General features: G+C 38.2%; 1 protein-coding gene across 2 annotated transcripts; it reads left to right on the top strand.

Moving 5' to 3' along the window:
* Window positions 1-982: 982 nt before the first annotated feature.
* Window positions 983-24,689, top strand: LOC113673342 (uncharacterized). Of its 2 annotated transcripts, XM_089198670.1 has the most exons (27): window positions 983-1,446; window positions 1,622-1,645; window positions 5,672-5,728; window positions 6,757-6,828; window positions 7,098-7,149; window positions 8,126-8,322; window positions 9,193-9,340; window positions 10,088-10,186; window positions 10,749-10,834; window positions 10,913-10,981; window positions 11,478-11,544; window positions 11,918-11,953; window positions 12,611-12,813; window positions 13,461-13,517; window positions 13,723-13,786; window positions 14,672-14,879; window positions 15,345-15,544; window positions 16,135-16,319; window positions 17,044-17,157; window positions 18,015-18,093; window positions 18,447-18,510; window positions 19,399-19,817; window positions 20,677-20,801; window positions 21,211-21,428; window positions 22,500-22,540; window positions 22,989-23,085; window positions 23,440-24,689. In XM_089198670.1, the coding sequence occupies exons 1-27, from the start codon at window positions 1,324-1,326 to the stop codon at window positions 23,666-23,668; spliced, it is 3,333 nt and encodes a 1,110-aa protein (XP_089054796.1). In that variant the 5' UTR covers window positions 983-1,323; the 3' UTR covers window positions 23,669-24,689. The 2 variants fall into 2 exon arrangements, with proteins under 2 accessions (XP_089054796.1, XP_089054795.1); XM_089198669.1 differs by lacking the exons at window positions 983-1,446; window positions 1,622-1,645 and adding an exon at window positions 3,963-4,124.
* Window positions 24,690-25,273: the final 584 nt, after the last annotated feature.

Below are 25,273 nucleotides of genomic sequence, written 5' to 3'. Positions count from 1 at the left end.
CAAATTTTTTAAAATTTTTTTTTTATCATTCATATTTTCCTAATCCAAGATTACAGCCACAACAGTTGCAATGTTTGCGCACGACGTAGGTTTATATGTTGCCTGCATGGGGTCTTGTTTCTAACTAACGAACCCTAAACATTAACAGAATAATCATGCCTTAAAAATGAATGTTATTAAGATCAGAATGTGATGGGAAACTAATCCCGTATAACATGTTAATATGATATCTTTGAAGTTCTCCTACAGTTGACGCGGAACCACGAGAATGCTTAAGATCTTTAATAGACTGATTTCTTTTTTCCTTCCTTCCAAACAAATGCTTTGAATATAATTTTATCATTATTGAGGCAAAATTTCAAATTTCACGGACGATAGACGTTTTAGTAGAAGAAATAAACTTTCATTAGTTTTTCTCCTGATTCGAATCTATCCTTGTCAAATCTAGTTTAGGAAACTCCTCCTTTTTCTTCTGATTCAGCCAAAGTCATTTATTTGCAATAAAATCGACAAATTGGCAATGTTTACCTCTGTTTTTCACTAAAAGAATAAAACAGAAAGACTAAAGTTGATGCGACGCTTAATTGACTTCAGTTACACTAATTGCTACACTTTAAATGATAACATTGCAAATGTAACAAAAAGGAGCGGAGTTTGACATCACAGCGCACTTTCAACGCTATAACTGATCTGAATTTTATTATCACCGAATTTTTCCTTCAACTAAAAACGTAAATTTCAGTTGAATATTTTTCTGTGTCCAACTGATTTGCGAACGGATCGGAGCCAAATAAATAAACGCCTCTACATTTCCTGGCCATTTCTTCCAGTCGCTCTTTGCTTAATTAAATCGAAGAGTTTTTCAATTAGCTTTCACTCTCGCCCTTTATGATAAATGCATTTAGGCACCGGAGAGGAATCTCATCGAATGTCACTTGCAGCAAATACGAATACTCAAAGCGTGACGTCAATCCAATGCGCCGTCAAAAGACTCTTTATCTCTGGGACCCGGTTCTTTTGCCGAGGATGAATGATGTATTTGTGAAATCTTGACATCTTCGGTATAAAACAGCGGAGGTAAAACACAGAAAGAAAGAAATATCAAATCTACAATTTAAAGATGGCCATCTAATTACGAGAAGGAATTTTACCATTCCCACGGTGAAAATAAGCGGCTCCCGGTCCAGTTGATCCGCGAAAAACGTATATTTTGGGCTTGTATCAATTTGACGCAAACTCGATTTCAAAATCGCCGATCGTAGAATTTTTTTGATCTATATCGTTTGGAAAGCGATAATTTAGCCTTTTCTTGTGGATGAAACAATGTTTAAGGTTTTTTTCATGTTCGTTTTCGCAAATTGTCATTTATTTTGTTGCCCATATGAAGACGAAAAGTTCAACAAAACAGTCCAGGAAGGACATTTCAACATGAAATGCGAGAAAATGGTATGTAGAGACTGTGATCATTTATTTCCTAAATCGAGTTTTGATAATATTTCTCATAACTATGTACAATACTCTAGTTTATTTAATCGTTCCCTAATCATCAACAGTTTCTTGAACGCGAGATTTTTACAATTTATGATTTGAATTTTATCTTTACATGTGTCTTTCTCAAAAGTACGGTCACCCGTTACTGATGAATGTGAGTAGCATGAATTTTTGTTGTTTTATTTAAACCTATTTTAGACTAAATTTCAACTGACACAGAGAGCAGAACAGAAACATCACTGAATAAACGACCACAGCGAGCGAAGATAGCATTCTATCGAATATTTGATCATGAATAGTCGACTTAATCTCTTGTGTTATCGTTGCACCATTTTATTGTGTTTGAATCATAACACGCCTAAGACATGCCGCAGTCTGGACCCTTTCGGTTGCTGCTCTTTTAAATATGTCGCTTTGTGAGCAGGATTTTCCTCCTTTGTCTCTGCATGAAGTAAGCAAGATGTATGAATTTATAATCGCAATGGTGAACGAGTGTTTTTTTTTCTTTTACTTGCAATTGCTGTATTTTCTCTTTCTTGCTCAGAAAATTTAAACTATCTTTACACTAGGAATACTTTCCGTCAGTACGCTAAAATCAACAATTATTTCACGAGCTGGGAACTGTTTTAAACGCCATAATGCTGATTGTAAGCTTTGCAGTTACTTGTTCGCGAATTCTTTTTTCCGAACCTTGCCGTTATGAACTCACTTTTCAACAAAGCTTGCCTCGAAATAAATACTAGCCTTATAGAAAAATTACTTAGGAAAACGTTGCACCTCGGAAACTAAGACTTTCTCTCGTAATTTTCTTTCAACCCAAACCTGTGAAAAATAATTTGACAGTGCTGTAAATTATGGCGATATAGGCCTGTAATTAAGGGAGATGAATATGAAAATTACAAGAAAACAGGAAATAAGCATTGACACAGAAATTTGCAACAATGTACCAGCAATCATAAAGACCCTCATGTTTTCCAAATTAAGATAATTTTAAATTTGTCTGTGAAAACTTCCTTTTGCCTTACGTTTTCCGATTCGAAACATTTCGTCTTTATGAAATTTCCACTCAAAAAAGTCTGTTTCTATTTAGTGCGGATTTTTTAGTAGTATTCAAAATTTCTGAACATTCTTTGGTAATGAGAGTGTTTTGTTATCGTCAGAAAAACATCTTACGCTTTAATGTGAAATTTTGTTTTCTTAAACCTTGTATTTGGCTGGTTTGAAAATATTTTTCTAGCCTCAAGTCATAGAAAGTCGCATGGTTCTTTTGATCAGCTCGCTCTGAGGGAGCCGCATCACAAAAATGCTAAATGTGCCAGTAACATCTAGATACAGTTTGTATTTCGCTTATTTCACTCTCAGATAGACAAGGCACTCTCCTTAAACGACATTAGGAGTAAGGAGGCTGCATATAAAGTTATCGGTAATGCGCGCGAAGCAATTTCTAAGGAAGAAAGCCGAGATGAATTCAGTTTCATTCGGGTAAATAAAGGAAGACCACCTTGAGACTCTCTTATTATTGTTGTAAACATTAAAAGGAATCTTTCCCAAAAAATCTCTCGGTTCAGTTAGACTTTTTGTGCCAGATCTATCAAATTCCTAAACTAGGACAGGTCATATGATCAGTGAGAATCTACCGCACGCTTTTCTCTGGCGGCAATCAATGTTATTGCCAGATTTTCTCTCTCAACTTCAATATCTTTTGACTTCAACCAACGTCTAAAGCTTTAGCCAGGAGCATTTCAAGAATTACGTCGGGTTTATAGGGTACTTTAGATTAAGCATTTGCTCGAGAGCGACAGAAATAATTGCAAGTGGGATGTGTTTTTGACGTGTTCCGTGCATGCTTTCCAATAACACCTCATACTTAGCGGCTATATGTAGGCTGGAAAAATTATGATAGAAAATAAAACTTTTACTATATTCGGACTTAGTTTACAGTTTGAAGACATCGATATTTGTGATTACCTGTTGTAAAGGACGACTCTCAAAAACTGAAAGAACATTCGCTCTGCTTTTTCAGTTTCACCTGTCCTGGAACACATGAAGGGAAAGGATTACTGTATCTTCTTTGCATGCAAGTGAACATTAGCTTGATACAAAACTTTAAGTTCATCTTTTTATTAGATATTTATGTGTCTCTTCACTTCAACGGATAAATAGAACGGTTTTCGTTAAATGTAGGCCAAGCTACAAGCTGCAAGCCGTTCTGAAGGGAGTCAGCTTGGACTATTAGGATGTTGTGTTGCATATTTGATTGTACAGAGGTTTATAACGACAAATTGAGCCGACCGAATCTCATTTGCCCGTCAGGAAGCATTGGTTTCCAGTACTGGGAAATCCTATAGAAAACCGGTTAAAACTCTAATAAAGGGTAGGAACTTCAAAAACTTACGTAGCTGATACGGACATTATTAATTTGGAGTATGATTTTGGGTAAGGGTACGGTTATGATGAGATAATATCGAACTGAAAGTTAATTCCAAAAGAAAGTTTGAACTCAGTCTTAGCTCCTTAGGCCTGTGTTACTACTTATGTGTTCTATTTTTAAAAATCGCTGTCAGCAGCTGAATCCTTCACGTAAAGAAACAGATGTAGCGGAAAAGAAGAGGGCAGTCAAGTATCCACTGAATGTATGTTCACCTTGAAATCGGATATGATTCCAAAAGTGATATGTGAAAGTTACTAGCAGTTAGGCCTAAGATTTTCAGTTATTGAGGTATCGAATGACCTTTTTGACTACTGAATTGTGAGCATCTAAGCACTTTTTCTAATTTTCCTTGCACGAAAGGATCAACCGATTTATGTTGCATGTAGCTCTATTTTTTCTTGCAGCCTCCATATCCAACATCTCGTTCTTTAATGTTGTTATTTTCCTCACTACCTATTGTGATATCGAAGTAATGTCGCTTTGGTATATTGGGATCACGGTTTGTTTTTTGAGCTCTTCGGTACATGAAAAACTATCGAGCTTTTTTTATGTGTCAAAAAAAGACTTTCTCAGGCCGGAAAATCCATATAATGTAACTTTAGAGAAATTATGAACAATCTTGAATAAAAAAGCAATTGGGAATGGCAAATTTTTTGAGAAAATTTAGCAAAAGTCGGATTGATGAGGACTAATGCTAAAATTTAACGGAAGTATTTGAAATCTCTCTATGCAGGAGAGGAAATTAGATGAAGAAATCCACAGAAAACCACTATTGCATGCTTACATTTTTTTTTTTACTTTTATAATTGATGGATGTGCTTCTCCAATTTTCCAGGGTTGCATGACCAAAGGGTTTTGGCAATCAGCCTCTCGGAATAGCAAATGTAAACAGAGAACAGAAACCGGAAATTACCAACATATCGCATCGCTAACAAAAGAATTGTAGCCCAGAGGCGTATACGTTCCTTTTGTTAATAGCTCAGAAATGTCTCCACTTTGTTCCCATGCAGTAGGAAGAAATTAAAATGAAACTCTTTGCAAAGCATGCTAATGACTTGGGTGTCCAATTTAAACTCTCTAGTTGAAAAGTGGCAATAATTAATCGCTGTAATCGGATTAATCAGTGATGTCCCTTCAATAATAGCTGTGTATCTGATAGGTGCATAGGACCCACTTAAACCATAAAAATTATTTTGATATTAATTTAACGATAACAAAATCACGCTACATAACTGATACCCTATTTTTGTAAAATATAAGCCTCTTGGTTTCCCTACAGGTTTCCTAGCCACATGTTAAATTTTCAATATATTATATAGTATCATATCAATTCCTTTTTTAATTCTATTGATGAATTACAATCATAAACAAACAAACAATAAGCAGTTGGAGACATCTTGAAAGACAGCGTTAAAATTTATCGGCTCAGTTTTTTTCGCCATTTTGTGAATTCAATTTGCCATTAGTTTTCTTTTCAGACAGTGCAGTTTTCGAGTGCAGAAGTTCAGTGGTCTATCGCTCGTTACATAGAGCCCTTCGTCGGAGCGATCGACGAAGGGCAAACGCTCGAATCGTCAGCTTTGCAACAAACAACTGCGATACCCAATTTACATTATCAACTCAGTTGATAAAACCAAAATTATCTTGTGATACTCCTCCACTGACGCAGCACCACAGTTTCATTAGAAACTTACTCTCTTTGTAATTTTTTTGGTTCTAGATTTTTATACTTTGTCGGTAATTTTACAGGTTACTGGTATAAAAGGAAGTCTTCGTCCCTTCAGCTGTGGGCACCAGTGTAAAGAGGTAAGTCACTAAGGATAACCCTTTAACTCCCAGATCAAATTTGTAATTCTCCTTACTGTCAACCATACAATGTTTACAATGTTAGTTCGGAGAATTTATTATTGGATTAACTAATTATCCCCAATTTGATATTTTTCTTTATTCTTATCACTTATCTGGTTGATATTGTATTGATATTGTAAGGAGAAATTCTGTCTTGGTCACTCATGGGAGTTAAAGAGTTCAATAAATAAACCATTTGCCGAAACAACAACCTCAAGTCGAAGTCATGTACAGATCAAAACTGGTTTGTTTTTCTCCTTTCCACGACCATTGATTTTGCTCTGATGGTTCCGGCCAAAACAAAAATTTCAATCAGGAACAGATAGAAGTTTAAATAATGTCGATGTAAGGCAATGTATAAACCAATTACAATCATTGTGCAGCAATTGTCAATTGAGCATTATTTTGTGATTTGTCTAAAATGTTACACCACTTTGTCCGGCTAATCAGATATATAAACAGATAGTTCTTTGCAATTTAGCCTCTTCGGTTTTTCCGCACTTTGAAGTTCACATTTTTAGTCAATGTACTTATACAGGATGTTTTCCGAGTTCTCACTTTCTCTTTCTCTCTTTCTATCTCTCTTGTGAACCATATTGCTTATTATCTTTTTCTAGACGACAATAACTTATCATTGAATCGTAAGAGAAACATTGCCAACCGAGTATCGAAACTGGTCTGGGATTGCACTAGTTTCGCTTTTCTTCGCTCCGTAATTGGTCCAGAAACTCGTGCCACTCTCTCCACCAATCAGATGCAAAACTAAACCCAAGCAAGAGTTGGTTGCCAGCGTTTTCTAGCGCAATAGGCCGTTTTGAGTTTTCATCGGCTCTTACAAGTATTTTGTGGCCATTGGCCATTGTGATTACTTTGGTTTCCGTTTTACGTTACTCAATCTAAAAGCGCTCCATTGTTAATTAAAGCGCTGTTTTGGCTGAATTTGAAGTTCCGTAGTCACCATTGACACCACTCCCTTCTCGTTATAGTGCAAGAAGCCATTCAAGTTTTCCAAGTTTAATGCAATAACTGTGAAAGATTGTAAAGCTAAATGCAACCAAGTAAGTAATTCAATAACCAGTTGATATAGAAGTTGATATGAGGATTCCTTACGTGAAACGTTAAGTACGTTCATTGCTTCACGGACTTGTTTCTTAAAAGTCACGATAGTAAACGGTCCCAAAATCTGAGTAGTAATACCAGTAGCTTCATGCTTTAGATCTATTCCAGTTGAAGAGGTCACTTGGCTCGTGTACAGACTTCTCTTACTTACGTTGAGTCGGGAAGCATTTAATAATACCGCGGTTTTTGAAACCTGTTCCTGTTTCAGACTGACCCGTGTGAAAAAGGATGCGAGTTTCTTCAAAGCGTTATTAATTCAGGTATTTATCATTTAAAACACCCTTTTTAAATAGATATAATAGAGAGAAACACATTTGATTTAAAGGGGAAGCCAGCATTAAGCCTTAGAATGCAAGAGTGTAAAAAAAACTTCGGTTGAGAACCAAAACCAGGAAATTATGACGGCGCTATTTCTCAGGTTGATTTTCGCAGCATAAAAGCAATTCCATGATTGAGCTTCAGTTCATGCTTTTCTCTTTAGGGACTCGTCATTTCCTTTTTGGCAGGTGATGAAGGGGGGGGGGGTAGAGGATTTTGGAGGGACATCCCATGGTTTTCATGCATTGGGAACAGGGAGAATCAAACGTCACGACAAAGTATAATAGGGGACTATAGAAAGAAAATGACAGATCACTGGCAATAACAGGATCATAAGAATATTGAAGAGCTTTTTGGGGGGATTTTATAGTGAAAATCAAAATACACATTCCTATCCTGCTCTCCATTGACTTATATATATATATATATATATATATATATATATATAATTGTGGTAAATTGTAGCAAATGCTGTTGGAAAGTATACAATACACATGAATGTAGAGCCAAATACAGTTCAAAATGACTAAAATGAAACACGCATGATTCCCTGAGAGTTAGTTAAACTCCGAGTTACAGGGAATCATGCGTGTTTCATTTTAGTCATTTTGAACTATATATCAAGATACAATAAACGCTACGTAACCCCACAAAAAGAGAAGAAATCCCAACAAGAATGACCCTTGCGTTAGCAGATGATCACCTGAGGCAAATTTGAACTGAATCTCACGGGAGATGAGCACTGACCAGTTGGCTGTCGGAAAGTGCTCGATACACATGAGTGTAGAGCGAAATACAGTTCAAAATGACTAAAATGAAACACGCACGATTCCCTGTTACTCTGAGTTTCGTGCTTACGCACTAATATACATCAAGTTGCTTGGATCATCCTCTCCCATCAACTCCTTTGTAACGCAGATGATAGATCGGGTGGCATCTGGTATGACACAAGGAACATCACTTCCAGAGGACCGTACCTTTTCTGTCGTACGTCAACAGAGTTATTGGTTAACTTTGAGTTTCGTCTTGTCGCCGAGAGCGCTGCTGGATTTGAGCCCGTTACCTTCATTATCTTTGTAAAGACGACGACGCAAGATTGGTATATACTAACACTGGTAAGTAATCATTCTTTTTACGCATATGTTGATCAACAACAAAACTAAGCAGATTGTTTGGCTTGATTCTCATCAAAAAGTTATTAAAAAGTTGACTCCTCGCTTAAATTCTTATTAAGAATTTTTTGATCGCCCTTCATTTATATCTGTTACTGTGCCTTATCTTCCTTTAAAGATAACGAACATTCCAACATCATCATAGTTTTTATTGGGCAATTCACTCACGTGATTAGGAACCTCCGCTCCTCTGATTGGCCGAGATTTTGTCCTATGTACCTTGCCTTAAGCAGCCTGCATGAGTTGTTTTTAATACAGAAGCGCTAGTTGAAAAATAGCATTAGCATTATTTTTTATTTTTCGGAAGAAAACAACCAGACCAATAGGCCGACAGAACAGCAAAACAAAACAAAAAACAAAACAAGCCAATTTTACTGACTGAATTGAAATCATGTAAGTTATTCTCCTCCTGCCTAATTTGTTAAAAAAAATCGCTCTCATTAATTCCTTTGCTTTAATTGCTTAACGATGTTTAGCTCACCCTCGGCAAGTATTGAAAATGATACTTATTCATAATTTTTATCATCATAACATCATTGTAATCATTATTACCCTTATTATCATACTCATGGCAATTATCATCATTGTCATTATTATTTTTATCATCCGTTTTTTTTTTCAAGTTAGAACACGCATCAACGATATAAGAGCATTTAAGTTTTTTTTTTTTTGACTTCTAATCACAGCCAATACACAGTCTCACACTGTTATCAATTCACTCTTTTTTGCAATGCTCTTCGAAACAAAGTGGCGCTGGTCACAGACAGAGTGCCTAGTGCAGGCTAAATATATTCATATATCATTTCAATTCAGTCTTCAGAGCTTCCATTCTATGCAAATGATCTTCATAAAGGCTTTAAAATGCAAGTAGCTTTTGCCATGGTAACATCAAAGGGACTACACTCTGCACAAGATTTTAAAAAATTCCGCAATATTAGCAAATGGATGTCGACGTTGAGTGGTAAGTCTTTGTTTGCGAGAAGATTAAAACTGAAACAAAAAATTAATCTGGTAACAAAAATGATCAAGAAGTCCTCAGATTTAATCATTTTGACAATTATTTTCTGTTCATCAGTTGATAAAATTAAATGCATTTTAGTTGATATCGAGTAAGTCACGACTTGCCGCCGTCAAAAAACGCATGAAGCATTGAAATTTTAAAAAATTTGCTCTCACAACAGCATATCCATGTGAACAGTAAGAAACAGTCTATTTTTCACAGAAAGAATCGAAGAATAAGCCGCGTTTCATAGACTCTTACATCCTTAAGAGTGATCAGCATTTAATTTTTCCTGACAGTAATACTCCTCGATCATTAATTAAGATCACGAGTAAAAAGGAATTGATCGCCAACCAAAGAATCTTTGATTATTAAATAAATTCTCCTAGTCAGTATTAAAGGAAATCATATTGAGAAGAGTATGGAGAAAGTAGATACTGATGTTAGGGTGTAAATGTTTTATATTAACGTCAGGTTTCCCAACATAAAGTTATCCTAGCTTCTAGTTGTTTTTCCGAAAAGTACTGCACGACAACGCTGAACAGTCAATCGAAGGGGTGGTGCGGTGATACTGAATTAAATAAAGCCGATATAACAATTTTAGATGTGTTTTTTAAAATGTCATATTTTCTCTGTAGTTTTTAAAATATTCGTAATCTCGTCTCATTTCTCATACAACCCTTCTTGATCTACTGCATTTTAATTCAGATGAAGATCCTATAGACCCTCCTAGGGACGTGAACGTTGATTTGAAACCAGCAGGCAACAAATTTGAGGCCCATGTGACTTGGGGTTTGGCGCCGCACAGTAAGTGAATTTTTTCACGAAACTCAGATTTGACTGAATTGTAATGGCACACATCAAGAAAACCAGGAAACTTTGGATCACCACTCTTTTCTATAAAACAATAGAAAAATCTGCATGAAACGAAAACAACACTTTTTTTAAATTCTGTCATTTTTGGTGTTACTCATATGAATGCACCCAATCTTAAATACGAAACTTTTGAAGCTGGGGAGAGGTTTAGCCTGAATTTCAACGTTTTGAGAGTTGTTTGCCTGAGAGTTTGACGTGGGTGTCTAGGATAATAATAATAATTTATGGACTTATGTCGCCCGGTTATCGATATAAAAGTTTTAGTTGCGCATTGCAATGTTTACAACTTAAACTACACCAAAATATTAAAGTTGAAGGTCGACTTCAGGGTTGAAAATAAAATATATATTCAAATTACAAGAAAATTAGCTCAAAGTAAGGAGAAAGAAAACAAATTCTTAACAAAAAAATCTCAATCGATCTTATCTCTCCTTGCCAAAGGCAGAAACTGTTTCATCGATTTTATGGTTGACTCTTGTTGAAAATTTTATAGGCAAAACATGCGACTACATGATTGACTGGCGAGCTAATGAGGAAGATCACTGGAATATTGAAAGTTATGAACTTGATCGACATAAGGTAGGCTGCGCTCTTACTAAAGTCATTTGAACTTTTATCGATCTAATAAGTTTTTCATTTCTTTTTTAATTCTATCAGCATCATGTAGGTACAAAGATGTATTATGTGCTGCAAGGTTTATTGCCAAACGAGAATTACACTATAGATGTAAGTTTTTAATTAATTAATTTATTTTTGACACGCATTTGATAACGTTAGCTGTCATATCAAATATTTTTACTTGTTTGTTGATAAAGCTGTACTACCAAAAAAAAGACTTAAAAAGTCCTACGCAACATAACGTTTTTTTAGGTTTTCAAACAACATCCTCTGCTTTGAATGCACGTTTGTCTTTCAATTTCTGAAGAAAATTCGTCTCTGTAAAATTTCTGTGATTTTCATCATTGTTTTCACGAAAGGATTAGTAGATATTGGTATGAGAAATTTATAAGTGGAACTTCATTATCGCAAAGATAACTCCTCCATGACACAATTTCCCTGGCAAATTGCGTCTAGAGAAATGTGCCTCTCAATCTCACGCAATATGAAGTGACCGTGAAAAAGAATGAAATAATATTTAGTTCCTATGCAATAAATTATGCCATTGTTTAGATTGCGTGTTGCGCAGATCAGGAATAATCAAGTCTTTTTTCTCGCATTTTAGATCATATCCACCACTTCTGATGACAAAGAAAATAAAAGCACCGTCTATATTGTTACTCCATCCTTGAGTAAATATCACTTTTTTGATCATAATCACATATATGTAGTGATTGTTTATTCTTCTGTTCTATCAGGAGTCCATTGAGTAATGAGCTAATGGTTCTATACCAGTCCTTTTGCCGTGATATGATGTAGATTGTGCACTCCGACAGTTATTTGGCGCGGAAATATTTTTCTTTGATTAGCCATCGCATAAAATTCATCAGCGTTGGCAAATTCTACAGATTTAAAAGGCTTATATATCGATCAGAAAATGTGGCACGATTCTTTAAACGAAATTTAAAATTTTTCATCTTATCAATATTCGTACAACTGATCTAGCTTTAGAACTGAAATTAGGTCATGATCATCAATTGCCCTTACACCTTGATTTTCTTTCAGATTGCTTCAATAAAACTGGCTTTCATTACACCTGCAGTGAGTATTAAACCTGGAAGGCGTTTTTTTTTATGTCATTGGCAAGTGACAACATTATTTCATTAGTCTCGAGTTTTAAGTTTTAAGTTTTCAATTTTATTGCCAGTTATTTCTCATAAATGATAACGCTAAACAAAGGATCATAAAGATATAATCATGTTACACTAACGTACTTTTTAAGAGCAATTAAAAGTTTAGTCTGTTCTAGGCATTTAGTGGGTAAAACGGAGTGAAATAAAAATGGCGCGAAAATTGCAGGAGAGAGAAAAAGCGAGCGAAGCCTGGATCGGATAAAACTCGATCCAGAACTCCCTCGTTTTTTCACTCCTCCAACATTATAGCGCTGTTTACTATCGTTTCATCAACGGAACGCCTGGAACAGACCATTCAAAATTGATCGTCGAAAGCTGGACATCCGGGGTTTCATAGGTTTTGGTTCCTTTGCTATGTGATTGTCATATAGGAATCTCGCGCCGCCCTCTCAAGCAATCAGATCAACAAATAAATCCGTTAGCAACTTGATCAGATTTTGTAGCGGGATGCATGACCATCTCAGAGAACTGGTTCTTTTGCAAAGCCATGAGAGACAAGGACTCTTGAGACTGGATTTAAAATCAACCATCTTTCACACGGACCCTATCCTTCTCTCTTTCCCAGTCCTTGGTCCACCAGAGAACCTAACCTTGGTCAACGTCAAACACCTGTCACGCAATACGTCAAAAGCTGTGCTCACGTGGTGGCCGCCACATAATATATTCTCTACAGATCATATACAAGAATACAGATTAACGTGGAGAAAGATTCCCATCCTAGTAGGACAAATGTCCGAACCTCATAGTGATTCTACAAAATTACCACCAGTAAGTAAGAATCCTGTTAGGAAGATCTCTCTGAAATTTGAGGGAAACCTCGAAATGACCAGCTGTTCTGGCAGAAAACTCACGAAGGGGGTATCACCAAGTAAAATTTTGAATCGGCTCTCGAGAGCCACAAGACCAAGTAACATCCTCTGTTAAAGTCTCCTTCCGTCGATTGATTTCGTTTCGCAAAGCAGCGAATTGTTACGAAGGAGACCGGCTTTTTCGAGAATTTTTCTGTCGTAAGTTCGCGCACACTATGCCAGCCAATTGAAACCAATACTTTGAAGTAGCGCTTAGCATTCTTAGACGGTCAGGTTTCGTCGTGATAAACATAAAGGTTAGTGAATCAAGTGGCTGGCTAAGAGCGCGGACACGATGAAGGGAATCTCAACTGGCTACGTACCTCAAGTGCGCTGAACATTGCCATCTTTGTTACCGCAATAGAGAATAGTTTTGGTATAATACTTTGGAATAATAGTAAATGCCTCATCGACCAAAACTGTTCCGTCAACATGACTGGATATTTGCCCGCTCACTTTTGCGTTTCAATGAACCTTAACTTTGTTTCTGCCCAAGGGGAGCGCAAAAAGGTACTTGAGAAAAATTCATCAGATCTAATATCCTCCTTTATTGTTGTTCTCTTACAGGAAAACACCAGTTTTCAATTGGTTGGTCTTCACAATGGTTTCCCTTACATCTTTACGGTAGACTCGTAGTACACTTTGCACTTAATTGGCATATAATTGATTCAGTTTTAACCTCGGTGCCCCCTTCAAGGGGCTGATACACTTTGTTTGTTTTAAAGATCTCTGATAACACCTGACAGATCCTTACCTCACTGTTTGGGTTGTCCATTGTTTACACCTTCACGTGCTCAGTACATTTGATATTTCATTTTGATAACATCAGGTAGCAGCAGTATCACCAATGACAGGGAAAGGAGAGGAAGCGAAACTCTTTTTTAACACCTCAGGTGCGTCCGTGAATCGTATGAAATTGGTTGAACCGTTCGAATCAAATAAAAGATAAGCACATTCAACTCTCCGCTAATGAACACTTTCATGTTTTGCCTCCCAGTCAGACTCTGTATTTACACATTTCCGTTAGTGGACACTCTCTTGTAAGCGAGACGCGCACACTTTTGAAAATGAAAATTGGGCTTTACGTTTGTGTACACTCTATCGTAAGCGGACACCCCATGCATAGTAATTGAATCTTAGCAATGAAATTTTTCTTAACTTTCAAATCAACAAAAATATGACCTAACGCAGGAACAGAACAATGGGGGTTTGGTTTTGTCCGTTCGTTTTACATGAATAAGACCCCTACATGACATTAGTGGTGTCACGTTATGGCCTCGTTGGTCATGGTCTACGTTAAATTCTCAAGTAAGCGGACATCCGCCCTATTTTTCTTACGTGATCGCTCATAGGATTAATTCTCGTAGGTGGACAGTTCTATTAACGGACACTTTTTCCAATTCCCGAGGGTGTCCGCTTCGAAAGAGTCGTCTGTATTATGGGCTTCAGAACTCACCATGAAATCAATATCATGGATTACTGCAGAGTATTGCTGCTCCTCCAATGTTAAGTACTAATCCGTCCCTGTCTATTCACCTACCCCCCACAACCCCTCACCCCACGGTCATCCTCAGTATTTTATCTTACTTCTCTGATGGTCATCTACACTGTTGTGTGGAGAGAGAAGGGCTGTTCAATCGAAGCAATATGTTTTATCTAAGGATATGATCTAAATGACCCATCGATTCGGAATGCATTGTGCTAACTTCTAGCCTGGCTTACTTCCCTTCAAATGATATGAAATATTGATATTTCTACCGCATGCTCTTTTTTCACAGGTCCTCCTGTTCGCGGTATCAAATACGCCCAATCTTCACCTACCCATAAGGCGGGCACGCCCTTCCCATATCTGGTGACAGCACTCGTGCTGATAACTGTACTTGCCTGCTTCTTCGGTGCCACCTATTTATACATCAAGAAGAAATACGGAAGTATATCCTCAGCTGTGCAGCAGATGCAAGTTCAGTATATCAACAGCAGAGCTACGTAAGTTGAAGCTTAAAGTTACAGGCTTAAATCAAATTTATGTTCGAGCAGATAATAAAGGCAAAGCCTCTAACCATCGGCTGCATGTGGTAAGCATACAAAGGAAGCTTATGGGAAACCCGAAGAAGATTGTGCTAAAGAAGTTGGAACTAAAACCAAGAATCGAAAATAGTGAAATATGGTTCCCGTACGGGCCTGAAATTTTTTTCAGGTCCTACTTACAACTACTAGTTTCAGTAGTGTTCTTAGCTGCGAGGATCTTCTAATTTCATCTTTCCACCGCAGTGCAAATATGTGAATTTTCATATATCTAAAATCTTCAGTGAAATATGGCTTACTTCATGCGTCGAAACTTGTAACGGGCACAAAAAGAACCCTGTAGGAGACTGAAGCATTTTGAAAACTAGAAGTGACCGCTATTCCTGAAACTTAAATATTTAGTTTTTACTGGTAAAATGTTTTCAGGTTGTTATTTAACGGAGGCACGTTTTCGTTGGATCTCCCTACCATTGAGCCTGATGAATGGGAAGTGGAATACAGCAGTGTTGCCTTCGGACAGCAGATCGGCGAAGGAGCTTTTGGAACTGTTTCCCAAGCCACCGTTATCGGCTTGATGGGTTTTCCAGTACTTAAGGAAGTTGTTGTTGCTGTCAAGAAATTAAAAGGTAAAGCAGTCGATAGTTGAGAATTGTTTTATGCTCGATCAACGTACGTGTACCGAGGTATGGATGCACACGAGAAGTTCGGAGAGCACAAGGGAAGCTTACTTGTTGTTTGAGCGGCGCTCAAGAGCAACTCAAGTCTATTAAGCCCTCTTTGCACTAAACTTTCCAAGTGCATTTACACCCCAGTCGCTTAAGCAAATCCAAAAGTATTAAACGACTTTTTTCTAATAAAGTGGAAACAATTTGAGCGCGATAAATAGGATTTGGATGTTAATATTGTCGTGACACTATAATGATGTCACTTGCAGTAATGTTAACTTTAATGACGTCATCAGAAGAGATGCGACATAATGATGATGTCATTTACGGTGATGCACCATCATAATGACGCAAAGTGATGTAATTTTATTTAATGCAATTTTCAATAACCTGACATCATCATAGACTATTGATCCCTCGGAGCTACTTGACTTTTTATGATGTTAATGCTTTAACTGATAACATAAAAGTTACTTGAAGGAGCTACTTTTTCAACCTGTGAAGCACCAACCGAGGACTATAAAATTTCCTTATATTTGTCTGGTTTTTAGCAAACGCAAACGTGGAAGACCGGCGGAACTTCCTCACAGAGATATCACTGATGAAAAGCATCGGCAAACATCTGAATATTGTCAGCATGCTGGGATGTGTGACGAGTAGCGGCCCGCTATGTCTTATCACCGAGTACTGTCCTCATGGAGATCTCAGGAACTACCTCAGACTCATTCGGGATAAGGTGGGAGATTGTGTAACTTTGAACTGAGTGTTACTATGACTACTTTGGTATTGCTTTTGGCGTTCCGTGATTGGTCTAGGAGACTCGAACCACACTTTATTTCGATCAGAAACAAAATTTAGACCAATCCTAACCTGGTCACTTATGTTTCCCGCGCTTGACGTAGCTTATTTATTTATGCGTTTTCATTGGTTACTTCTAAAGATATGCCTTTGCTCTGATTGGCCAACGTGGCTGCTTTGCTTTTATGGCGACACTCAATTCAAACGCGATCTGATGATCTTGTCACGTGCAGGCAGAACAGAAACAAACTCTTTTTAAAAAAGTTTGTTACATTTACAGAATTTTAACGAATGCAAACTTAGAAGGAAACTGTGGTTCTTTCCAACTTGAAAAAAAAAAAGAGTGAGCCATAAATTGCACGTTGTTATCCATGTAAAGCTCTACAAGGCCTTAGGAACTAACACGATGACTCACCATCATGAGCTGCCTTGTGGCCGCGGTCCTGACGTTACTAGAAAAGGAAAATAAATTCCGTCATATTGCCGGGCAATTGTTTAAAAAGTTATTACCACAGTTCCGTTTGGAACGTGATAAAATTTATCAAAAATTGATGTCTTGGAGATCACTAAAATCTTTCAAAGAAGTCACACGACAGATAAAAGTGTGCAAAGTTGTCAGGTGCATGCAGCCATTGATTCACGTCTTCCATCTTCTTAATCAGAAAAAGAATCCGCACTTTGTTCTGCCCAGTGACTTTGTGAGCCCCGTCTTCAAAAGGAAAGCACTGCACAGTAATAAAGGATCAAAGAGTCCAAGTCCGGTGAAAAAACTTAAGGTAATAGCACTACACCCGGAGGAGATATGGTTTATCCTCTCTTGACCACAAATGTTGACGAAATATTGTATAAATGTTGGTGAATGGATTACACCACAGGTCCATATTTAAATGATTTATGGCTTGCATTGCGCCTGGGGAAAGTTGTTTTGGTATTCAAATAAGTGTGGCCACTCTCTTATCAACGTCCTTGCATGTACTCTTTTTCAATATTTCATGGTTGAAAGTTATTGCAACGGTCCCCGTTTTGTGTGCCATGGGATGGTTCATACATTCACTGTTCTTTGATCGAACTACGACGACAACGGCCATTCTAGTGCCTGCCCACTGCAACAGCCAAAATAACAGCCAGCTAGTCACTGACTGATGAACAACGTGACAAAATGCGTGACAATTCTCTCAGGCAAACGAACCCTGGTGGCCAAAGTATACTTCGTGAGAGAGGAATTAATTACTTTTCAGCATTAAGAGCGGACGTTTAACAATCTAATGTTATCCTAGTACTTAACGCCAACTGTTTTGTTGACAATCTAATTATGATAACTTATTTTTGGTTTCTTCTTCATTTACTATTTTGATCAATTCATGTATCTAGGTGCTGCAGTGAGCATTTTCAAGTTTAATTTTCCTCTTACCTTCCTATAGTGGCTCCTCTCTTAAACAGGAATTTCCCCTTTGTTCTCAAAGTGGACGTTGTAGATGGTTCAGAATCAAATGTAAACAAATTCTTCAAAAAGGTTCATTTTGCCACATCGCGCACCACCTCGACTGCCAAGAAAGCTTACCTTTCGCAAAAACATAAAGCTGAGGATTGCCATTATCGCAAGGTTTTTTATTTTATTTTTTTTTGTCGACAGCAAGCTTTCTCTGCAAGCTGCCTTCAGGTTCAAAATAGTGACGATGAGAATCAGCCTGAAAACACTGAGGGAACATTCAGTAAGTACAGAATTGCCTATTATTTCCCTCTTATCAGCCTTTTTTTAGCCAGGTGAGTAAAGCGTTTACTGGGCGGAATTCTGCGAAGGCATACGAAGACCTCTCTCCGCTGGTACTGAATTTTTCTGCTGCTCAGTTTTTCCCAAAAACCACATGCGATTCCCACTTAAAAAGAAAAGGAAATTCAATTTATACATAATAGAAAAGAACAATTAGCGACTTCCTCCCTTGTGCTTTCATGATGGTCTCTCCAGGGCCTGAAGTTACGATGATTATCGATGAGTCATCGATAACTCATCGTAAACACACCGTTCGGTCATTATTAATTTCTTGATGATGTGATTCCGTTTCAGTGTCAAGCTACGATTTAAAACCTCGTGAGACGGACAGCAATCACAGCCTGTTGTCTTCAGTCAGGTAGAAATGATGTACCGCGATAGAATTAGACATATGATGCTCGTTTATCGTAAATCACCTCAAACCTCTCCTGTCCAGGCAGGAATGTACAGCAGAACTGTGGCCTCATGGTCAGTGCGTTGGACGAGAGGTCTTGGTTCGAGTTTGAGACCGAGACCTGGCCAGGTGAATAAGTTTTCTTGGAAAAAAATCTTCACCCTTACAGCGACTCTCTCCACTCCGGAGTAAATGGATACCCGCGAATTGCCAGATAAATGCTGCAGGGGAGGGGGCTAACCTTACGATAGACTAGCATCCCATCCAGGAAAGAGTTGTGAAACTTCAACCTGCTTCATGCTAAGGAGACCGGGAGTACGCTCCACCTGGTTGGGCCAGGCTCGAGTACAGTTTTTACCTTTACCTTTTCAGCTGAGTGGTCATAATCTGGGGTCTTACTAGTTTTTTTCGAGGCTTGACAGGTACCTCTGATAGTTCTCTTCCTTTACAGAGGGGTTCATGTTTTCCTTTACCTTTGCTACACACTAGTGTGTATACTTTAGCTGACAAGCACTTTACGCCCTCTGATGCAGAAAGTGTTCTTTTCAAAGAGGCAACACTAAGGCGTCGACAAGTCTGGATCCCACAATTATACAGATTAATAAAAATCTTCCGTCGATCTTTCCCTAAAATCTTACCACTTAGCTTGCAGCCATCTTCATTGGCCACTTGCTTTGTAATAGAAAATTCTCGAGGCCCGCTGCCACGCACGGTGTTCTCCGCACCGCAGTAAGGTGACGCCAAAACTTGAGCGATCTTGGACCTTAGTTTAAGCTTCACACCCAACCTTTTAGGTCTCCTACTTCAAAATCTTTCCATTTCATTTTAATGTCAACTTCTCTCCTGGTATAGCTGTCTGTGCAACGATGCATGCAATTGTTCTGTCCAGCCGGTGCATGGAAATGACTACGTGAACCGCCAACGCAGTTGGAGCCATGAATCATCTTCTTCCGCACCTATGAAAAATCTAAGAATTCCTCTAAAGATCGGAACGTCAGTTCCTTCAACCCCCCTAAATCTCTCCCCCAGTGCCACGCCAATTCTCTCGGGAAGTACAAGCAAAGGCAGCTCAGTTCAGGCGGGTGGTTTCATGCTTGAAGAGAAGAGAGATGACATCTGCATCGTGGTGACAGACGCTGATCCAAATCTAAACCCCTGGGGTAATACAAGAAAAGTTTCCGCTGGGGAAAAGTGGATGGCGAATTTTGTACCAGTAACCGAGCAAGAGAAGAATGAACAAAACTCCCCGAAGAAAAGATCGTCTACTCTGAGTAAGTAATTTCATTATTCATTGTTGTAGGGTTATATGTAAGAGGAAGGAGTAAATTTTTTTTGGTGGAAAAATTTGTGGTTGAAAGGATTGGTATTAGGGATACTCACTTCCATATCATCCAACTGCCCTTCGGTTCTTTTTCTTCTTCTTTCTTTGTTTCCCCTCGTCTTTCTATATTGGAAAAACTTACGGAGGAAGTTTAAAATGCTGAAACGATAACAAGGCCAGACCAAAACACGGGGGCTACGTTCCCTATCCTCTGTCTCCTGCTTGTGTGGGTTCTTTGGTTCTGCTAACCAGTACAGAGAAAAGACTCAGGAGACAGAGCCCACAGTTCATCATCCTTATCCGAGAAAATTTGACCATTTAGCCATTTGAAGATGCCATAACGAAGGAAGCACACTCTCCTCAGTTACTTTACGACCCTGAGTGTTTGTCTTGTCTGAGGCTTGAAACCTCGACCGCCCGCACGTCAGTCCGACGCTCTAAAACACCAATCGAAGGGCTAACGCTCGAAACGTCAGCCTTTTAACTTTTTACGATGGTCAGTTAACGTTATCAACTCAGTTGATACTACTAAATCATCCTGTTGCACTCTCCCACCGACACACTTTCTTTAGAAACTTAATCCCTTTATTGCTCTAAAACACCTACTCACCAAGCCACGGTAATCTGAATGATACCCAGGCCAACTGTCGATGAAATCTCATTTTGAGAACATGGTCAGAGAGGTAAATAGCACGAGTAAAAAGTACAGAATCTTAATCTCCACTTAAGGGACGGCTGGATGGGGTGTATCAAGTGAACGAGATCTGATAAAGATCAGTTGGGATTCATCAGCCGCTTTACGATCCTAGGTCCATCTAAGAGTGAGGAGCGACTGCGGAATGAAAACAGAAGGAGAAGCCTTGAAGAAGACATGAGGGAAGAACTGACACAGAAAGTCCTCCTGTCATTTGCAAGACAGATAGCCGTGGGCATGGTAACTTAGAAGTCTGCTGCATTTTAGCGAAATCGTACCATCAACCCTTTGCGTTCTGCATGATATATTAGGTCACGACATGAGATGAAACTGTCTAAGATCAGAGGTTTCAATAACTTTTTACTCGCAGGCTGAACAGACAGCAGTGGGAGGTTTTATAGGCAGTGGCAGACCCCTCGTAGAGTGCTTTTATCGAAACTCCTGTCAAATGTTTCCTTTCATCGTCATTTGAAAGGTGTACTTAAAAGAAATATTGTTGAAAAGTTTGGTGCTTTCAAACACGCTTCACTTCGTCGATTATTTTAGGCGCAACCGATTACATTTGTGTTTCAATGCGTCTGATGTGCTGTACAGTTTTTTTCTTTGCCAAAGTATTTTTTTACTTTCATAACTTTCTTCGTCCTCTCAGGAATACTTGTCACAGAAGAAGTTCATTCACCGCGATCTCGCAGCGCGTAATATTCTTGTCTGTGATGATAATCTTGTCAAGATATCTGACTTTGGCCTGACCAGAGATGTTTACGAGAGTTGTGAATACCAAAAGGCCCAGAGTGCAGGAAAACTTCCCATCAAGTGGATGGCGATTGAATCTCTCTTCGACAATATTTGTACCACGCAAAGCGACGTGTAAGCAGCTCAGTTTTTTTTCTCTTTCTTGTTAGAGTAATTTTATTGAGCGTAGAAAGCAATTCGAGACTGCTGGCTCTTACAACAAACAATAGAGAACAAAACGGAAAAAGAACGAGGAAAACAATAAAAACAACAGGTTAACGAGGCGGTGTGCTATTGTGTCTTCTCACAAGAAGGAGCCAGATTTCTTCGGTTTCGCTTTACTTCGCTCGGTGATTGGTTTAAAAAAACTCGCGTCATCCTCTCGACAAATCAGATTAAAAACTAAAAAAAAATCTTGATTTGGTTATTCTTAGTTTCCTCACGTCGTTTTCAGCAGTTTGCAAGCTTTTCCTTGAGTTGTCATTGGCTCCCTGTGATGTCATCTCTTTTCTGATTGGGTGGTGTATCTACTCTAGTTTTTTTATCTTCGACGTTCATCGAAAATCGCCCTAATTGACATATGACCAAGTCGTGATTTTAATTAATTCGGAACTAAAGGGCTTAGTTAGGTAATGACGGTACATTATTTTTTCAATTCGAATATGATGTGCCATGACACAGCAAACCTAGTGACTGCGTAAATTACCATTCACACGACACAGATAACGTTAGGGTCGCATTAAAACTGAATTCTTCAAGTTTAAAACAAATTCCGGGAGGCATACACTTATACAATTGCTCTTTGGATAAAGGCGTCTTTTTTGATCGAATGAACTGATCAAAACCATTTCTTTGGTCAGTTTTACCTCTTATCACTGGAAAGATTGTGTAAGTTTTCACCAGCTATGCCGTTCCCATGCTCTTAATGAACAGTTTAATATGGATGTATATTATCATATGCAACGCGTGGGTCTGTACTTACATCTCGAATTGCATCGGGAGTGAACAGCCGCTTCCTCCATCTCACCGAAATAATCGATGCACTCCAGCAGATGGCCGAAACACGAAAGTTTTTATCGTAACATAAACAAGGGGGAGGGGGAATGTGAATTAAAATAGGAATAAATGTCCAGGGCATCGTGACCATTTGCAAAAATGGAAAATGGCTAAGGAACTAACTTTATCACTTTTTTATTTGTATTTTAGGTGGTCGTACGGCATTGTGCTCTGGGAAATCATTACTCTGGGTAGGCACATTCCTTTTATCCATGCTTTGAAGCAACAGTTTTCTAAATGATGTATTCTGAAGGAAGAGTTTGATCTTACTCAGGCCTCAACAATCATCTTCCTATTTCACATCGCAAGAGTTGCCATGATAACACGTCACAAGTACATGTTTCTGCCTCATCGTTGTGGTCCAGAACTTATCAGCCCTTTTTACATTTCTGTGGCATTTTTCATGGCGACAGCTACAACCAGGATCGCAAAAGATCATGTCAGGGATTCATGAGACCTTTTTTCCAAACTAGCACTTTATTCAGCGCCATTTTGCCATAGAAAAACAGTTTGTAGGTTTTGACCAACCTACAAAACTTACAAAAAATAAATTATAAAGGATTATCTGACTTTCTAATATTCACCATTAATGGTACATTTTAAGTGCGGATCTGACTGATGAGCATTTCATTCCATCAGGTGGTTCTCCCTATCCTGGTATATCAGGTCGAGATATTCATAAGCTAATCAAGAATGGATACAGAATGGAGAGACCGGAAACGTGCAGTCAGCAGATGTGAGTTGGATGAGAAACAAAAAGCATCCTTCTGAACTTTTATCCTTATTACTAGGAATCTACCACTTACATAAGATCAGCAATTTTCAAACAGCCCAGCCCTGTATATTATTTTAGGTGCGCTGAAAGTCTGTCGTCAGGCCTCATAAGCAATCGTTACCTGGTTGAACCAACTGGTTGACCGAGTTTCTTTGTAACAATTTATTACAAAAACATTGAGTTTAACATTTTTGCGCACGTAATTTCCGTGCTGAACGTGACAAGTTCAGTTGTAATTTTGAAAGTGTTTCAACTTTATGAGTAGGCCGACTTTTGTTCTTACTTTCGATGATTTTTTTTCTGTCATTTCTTCAGCTACCAAATCATGTTATCCTGTTGGAGAGCTAATCCTGAAGAAAGACCAAGCTTCACAGATCTGAGAAACGAGCTCGAGAAACTGCTAGAAGAACAGGGGGACGAACAATATATAAGTGTCAACTGCGCTGATTTTGATGATTACTGTGCTCTGGTTGGAAACCAGAGCAGCTCAAGTGAAAACGAAGAACTTGCCTTGCTCACGAGTGATCAAAGTACAGCGATATAGACATACGCGCACAAATGCCCAGGGTTTATAAAATGAAGCAGTCTCAGCAAAACACTACTATCGATATAAGTGAGACAAAGCATGTACTTGGAAATAGTTTTTAAAAATCAGTTAGTCAGCCTTTGCTTCCTCTACGAACCTAGTGGTGCATTAAAGGTCTTTTCCTAAGGTTGGGATAATCTGGGGTTTAGTGATTAAATCTGCGGTAAATGTCACCAGAAATTCCAATCAGAATCAGAGCGGAGGAGCCAATAAGATCTCAAAATAATTCGAAGAGAAACTCGCTTCAAACGCGAGAAATGACAGTGATCAAGTTGCAAATGATTTACTCTTGTATCTGATTGGGTGAAAGGGTGGCGTGAGTTTGTTCGACCAATCACAGAGTTCAATTAATACAGAAAAAGTGGCGCCTCTTAGAGTAGCCTTTGTTATATCATGTAAATCATTTTATGATAACTTAAAGTTGAATTGAAATCGATATTTTCGAATAATAATTTCCTTCTCTCTTTCATCTACTATGCACCCTGTGAACGTACAACTTGGCGGAAAAGATTTAACTGTCCAGCCCGCTAAAATTATGTGGTTGTCACTGATGCAGAAGTCTTCTTAAATTTGGCGGGCTATAAAAAGTTTGAGCCATCGTTTTTCTGTAAATCGTGTTTAATTTTTGCAGATGACTGAGCAATGATTACGAGTTTTCAATCATTTGAAACTCTTTGACTCTTGGGTTTAAATAGGGTGATGGATTTTACAGGTAACGGTTAAGATTTTTGCCATTGTGCGAGTTACAATTAATTCTTTCGGTCACGGTCAAAAGAAAAACCTTTTTACGGTTAACTTTTCACTTTGACGATCGGTTAAAATTTGCAAATTTCACGCCTAACTGTTTTTTTTTCCTCTTTTGCCTTTCTATGGTAAACGGTTAACCTCATTAAAACCCTCATAATATACAGCAGTGATAAAATTAATGTAAATAGATACAATGTAAATATTATTCCACAATAAAGATGTAATAAATATGTTCCTGACCTCGTTTTCTTAGCTTGTAAAATAGGTCGAAGTTATATACACCATAAATCGAAGGGTGAAAATTCAGTTCGGTCCGTAACTTGTGGCACGACCTCCGACTCAGCTGGCCCGAAGTTTTTGTGGATGTATTAACCCGACTGTAATTAATCATAGTGTAACAGCTACAAACGCGTAGCTTCAAAAGATAACAGCATAAAATTCTGGCGGATTCTTCGCAGACTGTATGTTGAAAATTATGTTTTTGTTTTCTGTAAGTAAACAAACTAGCAAATAAATATCTAATTATGAAAAGGTGGGGAATTCTTACCCAAAGCCAAGATTCAATGAAGTAACACGTTTAATTTCTATTTTTAGTAAGGGATTCCCAGGTTTTCCTCACTTTGCTGCGATGATTGGGCGTAAAATGATCCAACTGCCTTGATCTACGATGGGCTCATGGTATTAATACTCGCCTAAGAAAGCGAAGGGAACGATTGGCTCATAAAAAAAACTACAATTCATCTTCTTCGTGTCAAGTCTACGTTTTCATTCAGCTATTTTGTTTCAAGCTATCGTTCACTGTTGTTTTTCACGCGT

The sequence above is a fragment of the Pocillopora damicornis genome, chromosome 2 (genome assembly GCF_964200805.1).
Source record: "Pocillopora damicornis chromosome 2, jaPocDami1.2, whole genome shotgun sequence".
Taxonomy (NCBI): domain Eukaryota; kingdom Metazoa; phylum Cnidaria; class Anthozoa; order Scleractinia; family Pocilloporidae; genus Pocillopora; species Pocillopora damicornis.
Note: the sequence above shows the minus strand (reverse complement) of the source record. Positions and strands in the feature narration are given on the sequence as shown.